Genomic DNA, 15910 nt, shown 5'->3' on the forward strand with positions numbered 1-15910 from the left:
ACAGAAAGAAGAATTGCTAGATTAAAAAGAAAATGTACATGTCATATATAATTAAATCTAAAAATCTATTATTTGCCACCTTTGTAAATTAAACCTCTCTTCCTTGTAACATCACACAAAAATAGAGAGATTTTCATCAGATTTGAAGAGACTACTTGAATGGTCTCATCCAAAATATTAACTACATGAAATTATTTTTGTGGGTCTCCTGATGGCTGGAACAGGAGTGGGGTGGTAATCAGTTATTTTCCTTCATTTGGAGTGGTATGGTAAAGATTTCAATTAGTTCAGTGTATAAAGTTAATGTTGGTTATACTTAGATCACAATTATATGCGTGAGTTCTCTAGATATTTATTGATTTTTCAAAGTAATTTTAATTCTTATTTTTGGTAGTGTAATAGAAAATATTAAATTGGACTAAACCCCATCTCAAAGATAAGAAAATCTTGCTTGTATGATTAGTAAAAACCTAAAAAAATGATTTTATAAATATTCCAAAAGTCAATCAAAAGGATACCTTCTTGAGAATAAAAATAACCTCTGTGGTAAATCAAATTACCGTTCCCAAATATTTATGTCCCTTCCAGTGGGAGGACTTTACCTCTCACCTTGTTGAATGGCAGCCTTGGCCTTTTGCCTTAATTTGTTCAATGAAATATGAAAGGAAGTGATGAGTGCCACATTGAGCAGGAACTTTAATAGTCATTACTTAGTTCTAACATCTCTCTCTTCCTTGTATGACAAGAATGGCATGGCCCAAAGAGGCGATGCCCCTTCACCTAGGTCCCAGTATGATGGAACAAAGTTGAAGATGACTGCAATTGACAAATAACATGAAGAGAAAGAAACCTTCCTGTAAGTAATTTTGATTTAGGGATTATTACCATTGAATAACTTAACTTAGGTTAACTGATGTATCAGCCAACTTAAATGAAGACAACTTGGCCACCATGAGACTAATATGGATTACAAAGAGTTTTTGAGGACTCTAAAAGATAGGCAGTCAACCTCCAGAGCAATTGAAACTGAGTATCACTGAAGGGACAGTCAGAATAGGCATTCTCTTTCAGGGATGATTAAAACCAAAGTTCAGGTAGGAGGTGTTTGAGTGGTATTTCAATATATCATATATATTTAGATTTAATTAGGGAAAATTAGTGGTTTGAAGTATGAACTTTATATCCATTATGCTATGTTAGTTTTATGCTATGAAATCTAATGTTGGCTCAGCATCTGAAATTTGTCACATTTTCTAAGTTCTGAAAAGGAAAAATGAGCCTGGTTTTTTGTATATTTATGCTCATCCAATGGTAAAATCATATTACCAATCCAGAAACCAATTACTGAACTCCACTGAAATTATGGAGCTAAATCCAAAATTCAGACATTTTTGAAAAACTATCCGAGTCCACAGTAATGTATTTTGACATTCTGGGGTAAAAAGAAATCAGTATTTATCCTTAATAGAGTATGGGTTCCTTCAAATACCTCTATACTTTTTAAGCATCTGACATTTATAGTTACTGTGATTCCCTCTGTCCAATTATAAGTCACAAGAAGCTAACTCAACAAAAGAAAGTTTGATTTGTGATTGAGCTGCTTCTCACAGTAACAATACCATGTGGTATGTTCTGAGGCAGAGCTTTATTCATATGCATCCCCAATAGTACAACAAACTGATATATAAAAAAACTCTCTTTATCAGTAGGGGAATGAATTAAAATAATGTGATATTTGCATATAACCTTAACATACATTATTTAAGATTAATACAGTGTCATGTATTAAAGTAGGTAAGTCTCAAAAACAATGTTGAGAAAAAGCAAGTTTCAGCTGAATATGTATATTATGATGCCATGGTTATAAAATTGTATAACATGCAAAACAATATATTATTTATAGATTTATATGTGTGGTTTAAAAGTTTCAAATGTGCAAAGGAATGATAAACATCAAATTCATTGTAGTGGCTATTATTTCTGGGTATTTATAATGAGAAATGGGATTGAAAAGATGTACACAGAGAACTTCAACTGTATCTATAATGATTGATTTTTTAAAAAAATAATTTTTAAAATTTGAAGCAAATATGGTGCCTGGGGAGTTGATACATACATGTTTGTTATAGTCTTTCTCTTTTTCTATATTTGAAATATTTTATGATTAAAGAAGGTTTATTATAATGTTGAAAGCTGTTTCTTTTCTCTAACAATTATAACTGTAGAAAATATTACAAATCCAATTTTCACTTTTTAATGATTCCTTTTAAACTTTATCTAATTTTGCCTAATCAATGATGGCTGATACAACTAGTAAGTAATATAGCTACTCTGTAAACATACTTCAAGAGTACAACCAACAACAATATCCTTGAACTAAATTAGGCTTTACAAAAGGTAAGAGTGACTAATATTTAACTGAAAACCTTATAGAAAAAATTATTTGGTTCTTGGCTCTCTCAAACATAAATATGGAAGGAATGCTTTCATTAATAAAATATGAATAAAATATATCCTTCCTTCCTTTGAAGCTAAGCTATTTATCTTTGTAATGTTCCTACTGGGGACAGGTGTCAATTGCTAAATTATATGTTATGAAAATTATAAGTTAATAAAGTCACTCAACTAATACAGTGGAGTTGGCAAAGACTCACTCTCCAGCTAGATTTGGTCCTTGCCTTCTATTCTTTTGAGCCTTTGGACAAATGCCTACAAGAGACACGTTTATAGATACAAAAGAGCACAGAGCTCTTAAAAATCTTTGGGAATAATTTCCCCAGTGAAAGCCTCAGTAGGTAACTTGAGTAAAGCAGACTAGGTTATAATGCATTAGGGAATGATGAGGCTCTAGTAAATTAGAATTGGAATGCTCTTCTAAAGGGGAAGTAACTAATGTACTCTACCCAGCATTAGCTAAGTGGAATGCAGGCACAGTTAGCTAGACCTTTGGATTCTTTAAGATAATGCAGATATATGATTTTTAAAAATAAAGTCTTCTGATTTATAAAAGTAAACAACTCATTCAATTTTTTTAACACCATACTAGTCAAACAAAACATCTGCGAGAATAACTTGGGCCATGGTCCACCACGTTTCCAACCCTGTCCTGAGCAATCAGATGATGATAGCAATGTAACTTTCTTTAAGCTTTGTTCCCCAGCACATATTCTACTCCAGATGATTAGTCCTAGCCATCCATGGAAATTCCATTCCCCATGAAACTGCTGCAGCTATATTGCTACCAAAGAGAGGAACTAACATAAGACAAACCCAACACACCAAGGCCAACAGAGTGGAGAGAGAGTCTAGAATCTCCATAACATTCATGAGCTACTGACATTCATGAGCAACCAGTTCTGATGCCTGCCCTCCTTTGTTATATGTGATATATTTCCTTATTACTTAAATCATTTTGAATCTGGGTTTCCATTAAGACATCCTGATTGATTCAAAATCACACTGTAGAAAATTCTTTCTGTGTCTCTCTCTTTGCCTTGAGTTACAATTTATCACATCCCCTTTCTCTCTCATTTTTTAACACCGCTAAATTATATATCTACGTTTAACCTTATATGCATATTGTTTGAGGGCCACATGTGATAGCCTTGCACGATTTAAAGGGTAGAGTTGGAGTACAATGAGCATTAAGAAGCTTGCCCCAGTTTGGACTCTGAATCATTTCTGTAACTCTAGATTTGCTTCCCTTCTCTCCCAACAAAAAAATATTGAGCCATATTAAGTCAACCAGCTTTGTTTTTCTGCTAAACTAGACTTCTATACTTGCACCTTATCGGTTAGTGTTTGAACTTTAACTTGCTATCCTCCACTCTTGCCAAAATTATCAGTTTTCCTTCACCTAACTGACTTTTCTCCTTGGAGTCTGCTTACACCATTCTTATCATCTTGTATGTCCTAAGCCCCTTTCCCTCTACCCATCCCAATTCCACTGACCCTTCAAGGTCTCCATCTTACATCTTCATGATGCTCTCCAATTTCTTATATAACCTCACATTTACCCTCATAACAGTTGTTACCCTTATAACAGCCATTTGAGTTTGGCAGATAGGTACAATCTTATTTTGCAAATGAGAAAATTGACACAGAAATGTTAAATAATCTGTTCAGTATTTCAGTGACTTGCCTTAAAAGTAGCACATATTTCTTGATGCTGTGGCTTTTACCCCTACCATTGCCCCTTACTAATCTCATCTGGATATCCCTTATCTTTTCTAAGAACTCAGCTCAAATGGCATCTCCTCTGGGAAGCTTTCCCTGACCTCTCTAGGCAGAGTTAAAGGGTTCTTCCTCTCCATATCAGGGCTTACTTGGTAATATCTTCATTTATTGCATTACTCTATTTGTGTGCATCTCTCTTCCAGCTAGACAGGAGGATGTAGATCTTTTTGCTTTCAACATATCCACCATCATTTTATTTTTTTATTTTTATTTTTTAAAAGATTTTATTTATTTATTTGAGAAAGAGTGAGAGTGACAGTGAGAGAGCACAAGCAGGGGTAGAGGCAGAGAGAGAGGGAGAAGCAGGTTCCCCACTGAGCAGGAAGCCCGATGTGGGGCTCCATCCCAGGACCCTGGGATCATGACCTGAGCCGAAGGTGAACACTTAACCAGCTGAGCCACCCAGGCATCCCTCCACCATCATTTTAAATAACATCATTTTCAATAACTGAATTGAAGCTTAATTAACATAACATAGGAGTTTATTAACTAGAAAATAAAGGAAATATATTTAAAAAATGAACCTTTCACAATTTTATTTGAATCTTGAGTAAATTCCTCCTCTATCATATTTCACAAAGAAGAAGAAATTTATTAAAAATTCAAATTGCAAAAGGAACTTTATGGACACCTTGTTTTTAGTGACTACTGGCACCAACCACCATGGTGGGAGCTAAGATTATTTATTTATTTATTTATTTTTTAAGATTTTATTTATTTATTTGACAGAGAGAGACACAGTGAGAGAGGGAATACAAGCAGGGGGAATGGGAGAGGGAGAAGCAGGCTTCCCGCGGAGCAGGGAGCCCGATGCGGGGCTCGATCCCAGGACCCTGGGATCATGACCTGAGCCGAAGGCAGACGCTTAATGACTGAGCCACCCAGGTGCCCCTGGAGCTAAGATTATTTAGATGAGTAAGGAAGACATCATCTTTTGGTTTGAAGAGGTAGATGAAAGTCAGATAAATGTAAACTCTTAATTAAAATATATTAGTCTGGATGCTATAAACATTACATATATGTGTATATTCAATGGATAAAGATGATCTAGAAATGAATCTAGATCAAGCAAATCTAGAGTTACATAACATAGGTTATGAAATATTCTAGAAAGGTGGTAGCATTTACTGGTAGAAATCCATATACATAAGGATTGACAAGGGTATTCTTTCAAGAACAAAAAAGAAATAAGTTAAATGGTAGGTTCAGGGAATTATAAGTAATCTGAAGTGGTATTAGCACTCTCTGCTAAATATTTCCAGTATCCACCTGTGTTGGATTGCACATCTCTGCTTTCTTAAAGTTGAATGTATCCATGCAACTTGCTTTGACCAGGGAAATGTTATAAGCTTAAAAATCCAATGCATAATTTTCTACCGTCTCTTTCCCTATGTCCCTATAACTGTTAATACTTAAAGCTGGTGTCTGCTCTGTCTAGCTTGGTCTCTGAGGTCAGAGAAAGAAACTTTGTCATTTTAAGTTTCTGTGATTTGTGGGCAATTTTTTTAAGGTGTTTTTTTTTTTAGTTAATTTGAGAGAATGAGAAGGGAGAGCACAGAGGGAGAGAGAGGGAAACAGACTCCCCACTGAGCAGAGAGTCTGACATGGGGCTCGATCCCAGGACCCTGAGCCAGGACCCCAGCTAAAGGCAGATGCTCAATCAACTGAGCCACCCAGGTGCCCCGATCTGTGGGCTATTTTTACCACAGCAAAACATTCTCTCCTAATTATTCCATCTAATCTGAGAGGAAGGTGGGAGAAAGAGCACTGGATCATAGAGAAGCCAATCATATTGGCTGTGCATATAAAGGTCAGCCTATAAAATGACCATTTACCCAAAAGTATATGTCCAAAATATTTGACTCCATGAATTCAAATAAGCATATTTTATGCTTTTTCAATTGAATGCCATTTCTGACCAGCAGTTCTTATTTCCACAACTAATTCCAAAGTTGATAAATGTAATCTGAGTCAAAAAAATAAAAGACATGTCTTCATAATCCATCCTTAAGTTAATCTTATAGTTACATAGTCATTGACCTATGTGTTCCAGATGGGGAAAAAAAAAATCCAGAGTCACCTACAGCCTCGGTATTTATTAGCTACACTTGTATTGAGCACCAGATGCTATTACATTTCTGCATTTGCTATTTCATTTCTACGTACCAGGAGGCATAGTACAAATGAAAATGCTTACGACTTGGGGAGAGACAGGCTTAGATTTTAGTTCTAGCAGGGTGTATTGGTTTCACACAGTACTGCCTTCATGGATTTTACCTCCCAGCTAACATTCTTTACATTTTAATAGAGGTTTCTAGAAATAGTATCTTATCCAAGAGAGTGACTGAGATAGTGATAACTTGACATTTCATGATAGGCAAAGACAGGAGCACATGTATGTTGATTATGAGCTTTGCTAACATCATACCTGAGAGGAGAAACTAAGAAGATAGTATATACTGTATAAGTAAGTTTATGTAGACAGATGAGGAAATGAGGTAGGAAAAGGCCTAGACATAAAAGGTTATCCTAAATGGTAAGCATGGAAGGCCAAAGACTGATGAATAGGTTGGGATACAGATCTTAAGATACCAGCAAGACTGAAAGGAATACCAAAGAAAGAAGAGAGAAGAGAGGATGGGAAACAAAGGTGGACATTCTAAAGATAACTTATTCTCCTTCATAACTGTGGTTTGTTCTCAATAATTTGTGACATGGGCCAAGGGAAGTGTCTTAAGTGTGTATACTCCCTAGTATCTGCCCAAATGTTGAGAGGAAAATCAAGTCCTTGTACAGTAAGAGATCCAATAAATAAATTTTAAGTCCAATTCTGAGGATTAAATTTATGTTTATATATTAAAGAGTTTAATAATGGATATAGATCTCTAAAGGCTTTCTGAAGTGAGAGTGCAGATGCTGGAATTCTAGCTCGACCTGGCCGTTACCCTGCTGGTTGACCTGGGTAAATCCCTTGACCTGTCAGTGCCTCAGTTCCCACATCTATTAAATGGAAGCTTGGCCTAAGTGACCTCAAAGGTGCCACGTGGATCTGAACTGTGATTCTGAGCATGTGATTCTGATTATATGCAGTTGTAACTTTTATCTGGAGATTATTAGACACTTACTGATGGGATCTCATGTATATTTGTTTCCAACAGATACTGTTGGAATTGCAGGTGACACATTGTAAATATCAAACAATGTTAAACAATGTTTTAAGTTCAGTGCCTGGACAAAAGCTCTAAGCAGCCTAGCACATGGCAGTTTTGCAAGAGCAAAAAGCTACACACACTCTTAGGTTAATAATCAAAGATACCGTTAAGGGGTGATATGAGAAGGGGCAAAAGAATACCCAGCCAAGAACCTCAGGGCTGGGTGGGAACCGGTCCCAGATGTGGAACAATGTCTCTGTAACCTGGTTGGTACAACTTCAGTCTCAGTGGGGTTTCCCCCAGTGGTAAGCATTATCAGACAATAAAGGCAACTATATTCAAGGGTAATTCATGCATTGTGCAGCCGGCTGGCACTCAGGCTCATGGCAGGGGGCTCTGTAGTCACTCAGCATGCACGTGCTCACTGTTATTAGAAGCAGCTGTTGTCTCTGAAGAGCCCTGGCAATCAGACTCCAACTGTCTCCAGGACAGTGTTTTGGAGCAAACCTTAGTGTGTGCTTTCAGAGAACCATTAGCAAAAAGAGATAACCACAAGTAAATAAAAAGCAGGTGGACTGGTACGAATGGTGTTGCAGAAATAATTTTCAAGTCAATTACCATAGGGTTTTCTTTTTTTTTTCTTTTTTCTTTCTTTTTCTTTTCTTTCTTTCTTTCTTTCTTTTTTTTTTCTTTTTTTTTTTTTTTGTACTTTCTAAGGGGATGGGATATCTAGGCTCCACTTAGCTCTAAATAATAAACTCTTTCACTCCTAGCAACCACTGCCTGGAAAACAACCTGACAAAGAGATCAAAACAGTGAAAAGAGGCCTTTTGCACATTTAACAATGTTAAGAAAGGTTTTAAGAGAAAATCCTATAGTAGCTTTAATCATACATGGCTGTATCCAATATCTCTTGGATGAGCAGCCAGGGTCAGGAACTTCCTTGCTGCAAAAACACGTATAAACCCTTTTGTGATCACTGCATTTCTGGATATGACCATCACCTACCTACAGAATTTTATGACAAAACAATCATTGAGATATTATTGGTATGCCCCATGCATTAACTGCACAATAATAAAACGAATTGTACACTTTTTTTTGCTTTTCCTACTGTTATCTGGGCAATTTATATAACCTTGAAGGGCCTCAGTTCCCCCACTTTGGGGGACTGTTGTAAGAATTAAATGAGTAACGCATATGTATTGCTCAGTGTCAGTCCATACAGAAACTCAACAGTTGTTAGCTCCTTGTCCCTTCCAATTCATTTCTATCAAGCTAGAATGATCTGAAACTATAAAATCAGATCATGTTACTCTCCTGCTTAAAACCCTTAATGGCTTCCCACTACATTTAGGATAAAATTAACAATTTGTAACCTTCCCAACAAGGCTCCTTGGCTCTACCTGAATTGTAGCTTCGTCTTCGGTCAGTCTCCCACTGAGGTTTATGCCCGGGGCAACAGCTGCCTTCCTTTGGGTCTTTAAATAGGCCTGACCTATCTCACGGCTCCTGCATAGTAGTAGCACAAAAGGAGATTTGGGGTGCTTTATCTCTTACAGTATGCATGGAGCCCATCTTTCCTTTGAGATGCACAATTGATATTTTATAAATCTTATGCAAAATTCTATGTCAAAGTACCTTCTAGCCCACCACTCAAATTGCTGCCTCTAAGGCCCTCCTATATTGTAATTTGGAAACTGTTACTGCTTCTGCACATGCGGCCCCCTCTGCCTGAAACCCTCACCTTACTCTTCGGGTCTCAGCTTAAATTGTCACCTCCTCAAATATGTTCCCTTGTTAAGAACTCTCATAGCACCCTGTTCTTTTCTTTCAAGCAAATGAGTAATCCTGTGTGACTATTTCTCCCCTACCAGACTGTAAGTTTCTAAGGGCCAGGCAGTATGGGTACTTCTCTAATGGCCACTGTCTGGCACAGAGAAAGCATGCAGGAAATGCTTGCTGCTGGAGTTCAAGATTTACTAACCAATAAAGTCCACCCAAAGATATAGTGAAAGATCTGTACCCCCTCCCCACCACCCATGGAAAATTGGAGAACATGACTCCGGCCAACCTGATGTCAAATTTGGGTGTCCCCCTTGAGCCACATGCAGGAACCAAGAGAAAGAAAATGCTTCCATCAAAAGACCTTTGTATCCTGGCCTCTTCCTACTTCCTCTTTAATTCACTTCCTCTCTTTCACCCTGTTCACTGCATTTCAACATTCACAAATGGTTCTGGAGCAAAATTAAACTTTATGTAGAAAGAGGGATTTGAGAAAGAGGAAGTGCAGGGGCCACCACTATGAAAGCACAGATCAACTACAAGTACTGCCCAAGGCACTCCCTCTCCTGAGCTCTCAGCAGAAATGTCCCTGCCAGGCACATCTTTGTACCTTGTTTCTAGCTAGCCTGTGTCACATTGTCTTTGGATCATTTACCAATGGGCTAAGCCACCTGCTTTAGTTTCCTGAGTTGTGCTCCTGCATAGGTCTCTGAAAGGAAGTACTAATACCCTTTTCTGTTTGGATTCTATTTTTAGACCATTACTTTTTAGTAATGAAAGCACACTTCATAGCCCACCACCTTAACTTAGGAAGCTTTTATTAGGAAACTGTGTCTTCTCTCCCTTCCTTCCATGACAATTTATGAAACGTCCCTAAGTGCCAAGCACTGTGCTAGGTACCATCTCTACTGCATTATCTGACCTTTGTAGCCTGTCTATATTGGCAGTCTGTCCTGAAGTTTCTTGTCCACTTTCAGTCTTCCTTCCTATCTGGCTTTGATTTTTCTTTAAGATTCCTCTCTCCATCCTGGTCTGACATCCTCCTACACACTCTCCCTGTTTGGAAACCGCCAATGTGGAAGGCAGCTCTTAGGGAAGTTCTTGGAGAGATTTCCATGTTGGTGTTTAAATGTATATTTACTATTTAATAGCCAGACCTGAGGCTGCCTCTGAGTGAGAACCCGAGGCCCTCCCTCTAAAGTATGAGAACACAGTGGCATTTGCTTTGTCAGGGCCCTCTGTGCTTTAACTTTACACAAAATTTCTATTCTTTCATTAGCTGAGGTTGCCACATAGTCAGGTATTTTTCTCCAGGATTTTATGGTATGTCTTGCCTATTAAATAAGATAAACGGAATAAGAACAGTCATGGTGCCAACTATTTTTATGCTATCTACCTCATTTGCATTATTTTCTTCTCACTCCAACTTTCTTTTTTAAAGATTTATTTATTTACTTATTTATTTGAGATAGAGAGCAAGCATGGGGGAGGGAAGGGTCAGAGGGAGAGGGAAAGAGAAACTCAGAGTCCTTGCTCAGTGGGGAGCCTGATATGGGGCTCGATCTCCCAACTCTGAGATCATGACCTGAGCCAAAACACTTAACTGACTGCGCCACCCAGACGCCCCTCACTCCAACTTTCTATGGCAGTTTTCCCCCTCCATGTTAAAACAAGTTTCCGGAAACATTCATGGAAATCCTTTATATGTAATAGAGTGAATTTAAGAAATCATCTTCCAGGTATATCATTAAATTTTATCTTTACAGAATGTGAGGCTTTGGCAGTCCTCCTGGGCACCATGATCCCACTAAAGCAATTTGCCCTTGTCTCCTCTAAAGTCACATCACAGAAGGTCTGTCTGCTCCACCCATAAGTGAGCCCTGCTGTGTCCTGATGTTCCAAGCCCTCCCCTTCAGGTTCTAAGGCTTACCTCAATTCTCAGGGCACATTCCTCTTTTGCTCCTATTTACAGAAACTAAACCACTTCAGTCCTAATCTTGTAAAACCAAGCAAACTGTGCCCAGAAGGTATGAATGTCCATAGACTATGGACTGTGGTTTTATTTAGTTAGCAAAGAATAACTCCAGAAAGTTACCAAAGCTTCTACACACATATTTTCTACATTTTAGCATAACCCTTCATTTTGCAGGATCTTCAGTAGGGAGAAAAAGATGCCAAGAAATCCCTCTGTACTGAGCATAAATTCCATGGATTCAGATGTATTATATATAATCCAAAAAAAATGCAGAATCATAGAATCAGAGGTCAGAAGGAAGGGAATTCAGAAATCTGGCCTGCTCCCCTATCTGTTTGTTAATCCCCTCTATATAGCATTACTCAAAACTGGCCATCCAGCTACAATTTTAAGAAAAAGATTTTTTAAAGAAATGGACCTAATTTGGGGCACCTGGGTGGCTCAGTCGTTAAGCATCTGCCTTCAGCTCAGGCCTGGAATTGAGCCCCACATCGGGCTCCCTGCTCAGCGGGAGGCCTGCTTCTCCCTCTCCCACTCCCCCTGCTTGTGTTCCCGCTCTCCCCTCTCCCTTTCTCTCTCTCAGTCAAATAAATAAGTAAAATCTTTAAAAAAAGAAAGAAAGAAAGAAAGAAATGGACCTAATTCTAAAACCCAAAGAGTGTTCTGCAGACAGCCTGCATCGGAATCACCAGGATATTGCTAAAGGGTCCTTGGCCCTACCCTAGATGGACAGAATCCTAGGGTCTGGGGGTACATTCCAGCAATCTGCACCTGCAGGTGTTTCTTATGCATGCTAGAGTCTGGGACCCTGCATTCTGACAGAGATCAGCCAAGGCAGATTTACCAGGGCTGAAGGTCTTTTTATGGCTTGTGCCTGCAAGCATTTTCACAGGAATGTGGTAAAACAGCTGCTACAAACTCACTCCCAACGTTCTTTTTTTTTCCACATCACACTTAGAGAAGCCAAAAGCATTATGAATGTGGCAGATGCATAGGTTTTTACTTTCTGATGAAGATGAAGAAAAGGAGATTCCTTGGACCAGGGAGAGGCCGTCGGAATAGAAATATTAATACTACACCTGGTCCTGGTGAAATATGTTCCAGGCCCCCTGGCAGTATATCGAGGCAACCACACTAAGGGAAAATGTTTGAACATTAATGACAATCAGAGAAACGAATTTATTAAGGAACATAAGTAACTGATTCTAGGCAATGTGGAGCATATCATGATCAGCTTGTTCAAAAGATAAAAACATAAAGGTGGAGAGGTAGATTATAAGACAAGAATTTGAAAAGGAAAACAGTGAAAGGAATGTAGGCACAATTCAAGCCATAATAAAATAAGTGTTAGTAATTTAACCATTTCAACCAAAACAGCATATTTTTAGAATGAGGAGTGCTGCACAAGTCTCCCTTTGGAGGAGGCTCATGTTGAGCATTCCATAAAACCACGGAGGCTCAGAGCTCAGTATACAAGAGTCAGCTCTGTTGAAAATGCAAGAGCCAGAAATGACACATACCTAGCAGATGACCAAAAACTGACCAAAAACTAGCTGAGGGAGAACAGAGAAATCCATTCTTCTTTCTCCCAGAGAGGAAAAAGTATCAAACTACACCTCTCTTAACCTCCTCCTCCCTCCCTCCCCAAAGAAAGAGCATTGGACTGGGAATTGAAAAACCTAAATTCTAACCCTGGCTCTGCTATTACCTGTATGTTTTTAACCACCAAATAGTCTTCTTGACTCTCGATTTCTTCACCTATATGTAATAGGGTGTCTTGGCTGAGATTTAACTTTAAAATTTGTGAAATTTTGTGTGTTTTTTGGTATCTACAAGTAAATATTCATTCATATTTAATATAGACTGTTACTTCTTTTTAGGGGGAAAAACCCCAGAGTGGTTTCTTTTACCTACACAAATATAAGGCAAGTACCCTTAATCTGAATAGGGTATTAAGCGTTCCAGTTTGGTAAGAGAAATGGCCGATTGTATAGCTTTGGGCTAGATATCTATCTCCAAGTTCTCTGTGTGAGTGTGTGTGTATGTGTGTTTACCTATATTTCAGTAGTAGGGAAAGAAAACATTTTTCTGGAAGTATTTAAACAGCATTCCCTATGCTGTTTAATGCACAGAAAACTGCTGCTTCTTATTCTGTTGAGATAAGTTTTTGCTTAAAGGTGATAAAGAGGGGAAGAAATTCTACTGTGAGAGACAGTGGGTGCTAGCAGTGGGGCCTTGGAGGACAGTGGACTGTAGAGGGGGCATCCTCCCACCTACCGTGGTTTTGCTGGGTAAAGGCAGAATTAGGAGTGGGTCATGGACTGCTTAATAGTGCTTAGCAGAGATGGCAGCAGGTTTCTTAAGGAAGCTTGAGCTGCAGTGGACATTGGCAAGAAGGAGAAGAAGGACTTGGTTTGTCTCATATGTGAGGCACCCCTTCGGTGACTCTCACAGGGAGATACTTTTCATGTTGATGCAAGTGGTGTGGGCTGTAAGAATTGCCCTGGGGCGTTTGAAGTAAGCATTGTATAGGTGATGCAGCACTGTTCCATATACAGGGGCTGACCCACTGTGCAGGGCTGCCTGAAGAGAAGTAGGCCCTGGGGACAGGATTGTTTGACATCCAGATGTGCTATTTTCGCTCATCTTACATAACTTGCTTGCCTCCTGGAATCGGAGAGCCAACATCTAAATCCTGTCATTCTATCATTATATGATTAGCAACATCTTTAAATTCAGGTAATTACTTTTTCCTTAAATTTTACTAGTTGTTGCCTTATACCTTTCTCTATTTTAGCCCTTTTAATAGTAAATGGAATAACTTGTTTACATGACCCTCTTTCTCACCAGCGGGCAGAGGCTTATCTCATGAAATCTATCTCCTACCACAGTGTCTCACTCACAACAGGGACTCAATAAATAGACCCAGGTCTTGGAGACCTGCATTTGCATTTTGGTGCCATATAATCCTGAGCAAATTACTGCTCCTTTATCTGAAAATGTTGACAATAATGCTTGTGCCATGAAATCGATTTAATAATTAAATGAAATAATGGTCATTGTTGCTGGGCACACAATAAATGCATACAGATGACAGTTGCTATTAGCAGTCAGAGGTTGTATTGAGAATGGCTCAGGGAGAGAATCATCTAGGGTGTTTCTGTTACATTAGAAAAAAAGGAGTGAATGCTTTTCAACTCATCCACTCCTTTGAGGGATTTCTATGTGCTAGGCACTCTGCCCAGGCACTGGAGATAGAGCAGTGCTAACATGGCCCCTGTATTCCTGGAACTCGAAGCAGAGTGACCATTTTCCGCACTGACATCTAACCAACACATAGACCGTTAGAGAAGAAATATAATTGGCTTTCCTATCAACATAACCAATAATTTAACCGCCTGTATAACTCCAAGTCAGCATCATTTTGTACCAAATGTTCAATATTTAAAATAGAAGCCCATCTTAACCCTTACTTTGGGGATAACCATTAATACTGCAAGAACATATTAATATTTTCAAAACTCATGTTCCCAGGGACACCTGGGTGGCTCAGTTGGTTAAGCGTCTGCCTTCGCCTCAGGTCATGGTCTCAGGGTCCTGGGATCAAGTCCTGTATCTGGCTTGTTCAGCAGGGAGCCTGCTTCTCCCTCTCTCTGCTGCTCCCCCTGCTTGTACTCACTCTGTCTCTGACAAATAAGTAAATAAATTCTTAAAAAAAAAGTCATGTTCCCTACCTTCCATCCTCTTAAAGTTACCACAGACTTTTAAACAAAATTGTTTCACAATTTATTTCCCACATAATTTTCTTTTAAATAAATTGTTTTAAAATTTATTTTCACATGATTTTCTTGTCAGTCATGTTCTTTGAGCATTATTTAATAAAACAGCACTTTTATGAGCCTTTCATATGTATGTCTTTTCTAAAAGAAAACAAAAGGACTTTACTCCCCTGATAAAACTCTTTATAGCCCCTGAAACTTTGATCTACTTACCATAAACCAGAAATCTGTTTTGCTATGATGTTATCTAGTTTTTATTCTTACCTATATCTTTAAACCCTTTAATCCTAAGGCTATGAAAAATTAATAAAATTAATACAAATTGACTTACTAGAAATTGTGTCAAGTGAGCAATTGGTAAAAAATCAATATTTTAGTGTGTTACCGTGGCATTTGAGACATGGGACTTCTGTTCTCATTTTTCCTTATGTACTGATTCTTTAAAAAACGATCTTTTGAATGAGACCAAGTGTGACTCCAAAAATAGATGAAATTCTGAAGTTATGTTACCCCCAAAGGGAATAGTTTCTTTCAGGGATACTGTCATAATATTATAAAGATCAATGTCAAACCACCAAATGATTCCTTATTAAGCTGCCATCTGAAGAAAGCCTTTACTTTCAGAAAAATTTCCCATCTTTAGTCTGAATTCCTGACTTATGGTAAGACAGTTGACTGGAATTAGTTTGAAAATGCTGAGGGGAAAGTTTACGTCTGCCTTTTCCCATTCATACAGTGTATTCCTGAACAGAGATTTGGTCACTAGAGGTTCAAGGCTACTCACCTCCTGTGAGGTTGTGGTTAATAGAGTATGTTGTGCTTTCTGTAGAGATGGTTCTAACTGGCTCTAAAAGGGTTGGCTAATAGTAATCACCAGTGTTATTCCACACATTTGGAAATGTGTGGGAGACATGTTGGTTGTCACGGTGAATGGGCAGGTGGAGTAGCAGGGGAGATGCTAGTGGGTTGAGATCAGGGATGCT

The 15910-nt window shown here is 38.4% G+C and overlaps 1 protein-coding gene across 1 annotated transcript in view; it reads left to right on the forward strand.

Annotated features, from left to right (window-relative positions):
- The window catches only part of NEMP2 (nuclear envelope integral membrane protein 2), a 360288-nt gene that overhangs the window by 4256 nt on the left and 340122 nt on the right, over positions 1-15910 (forward strand). The window contains exon 2 of the mRNA XM_081813972.1: positions 747-856. Within this exon, the coding sequence (XP_081670098.1) occupies positions 835-856 (22 nt within the window). The 5' untranslated portion in view covers positions 747-834. The remainder of the gene's footprint in view (positions 1-746; positions 857-15910) is intronic.

Source organism: Leptonychotes weddellii, chromosome 3 (assembly GCF_054177405.1).
Source record: "Leptonychotes weddellii isolate Sample4059 chromosome 3, ASM5417740v2, whole genome shotgun sequence".
Classification (NCBI taxonomy): domain Eukaryota; kingdom Metazoa; phylum Chordata; class Mammalia; order Carnivora; family Phocidae; genus Leptonychotes; species Leptonychotes weddellii.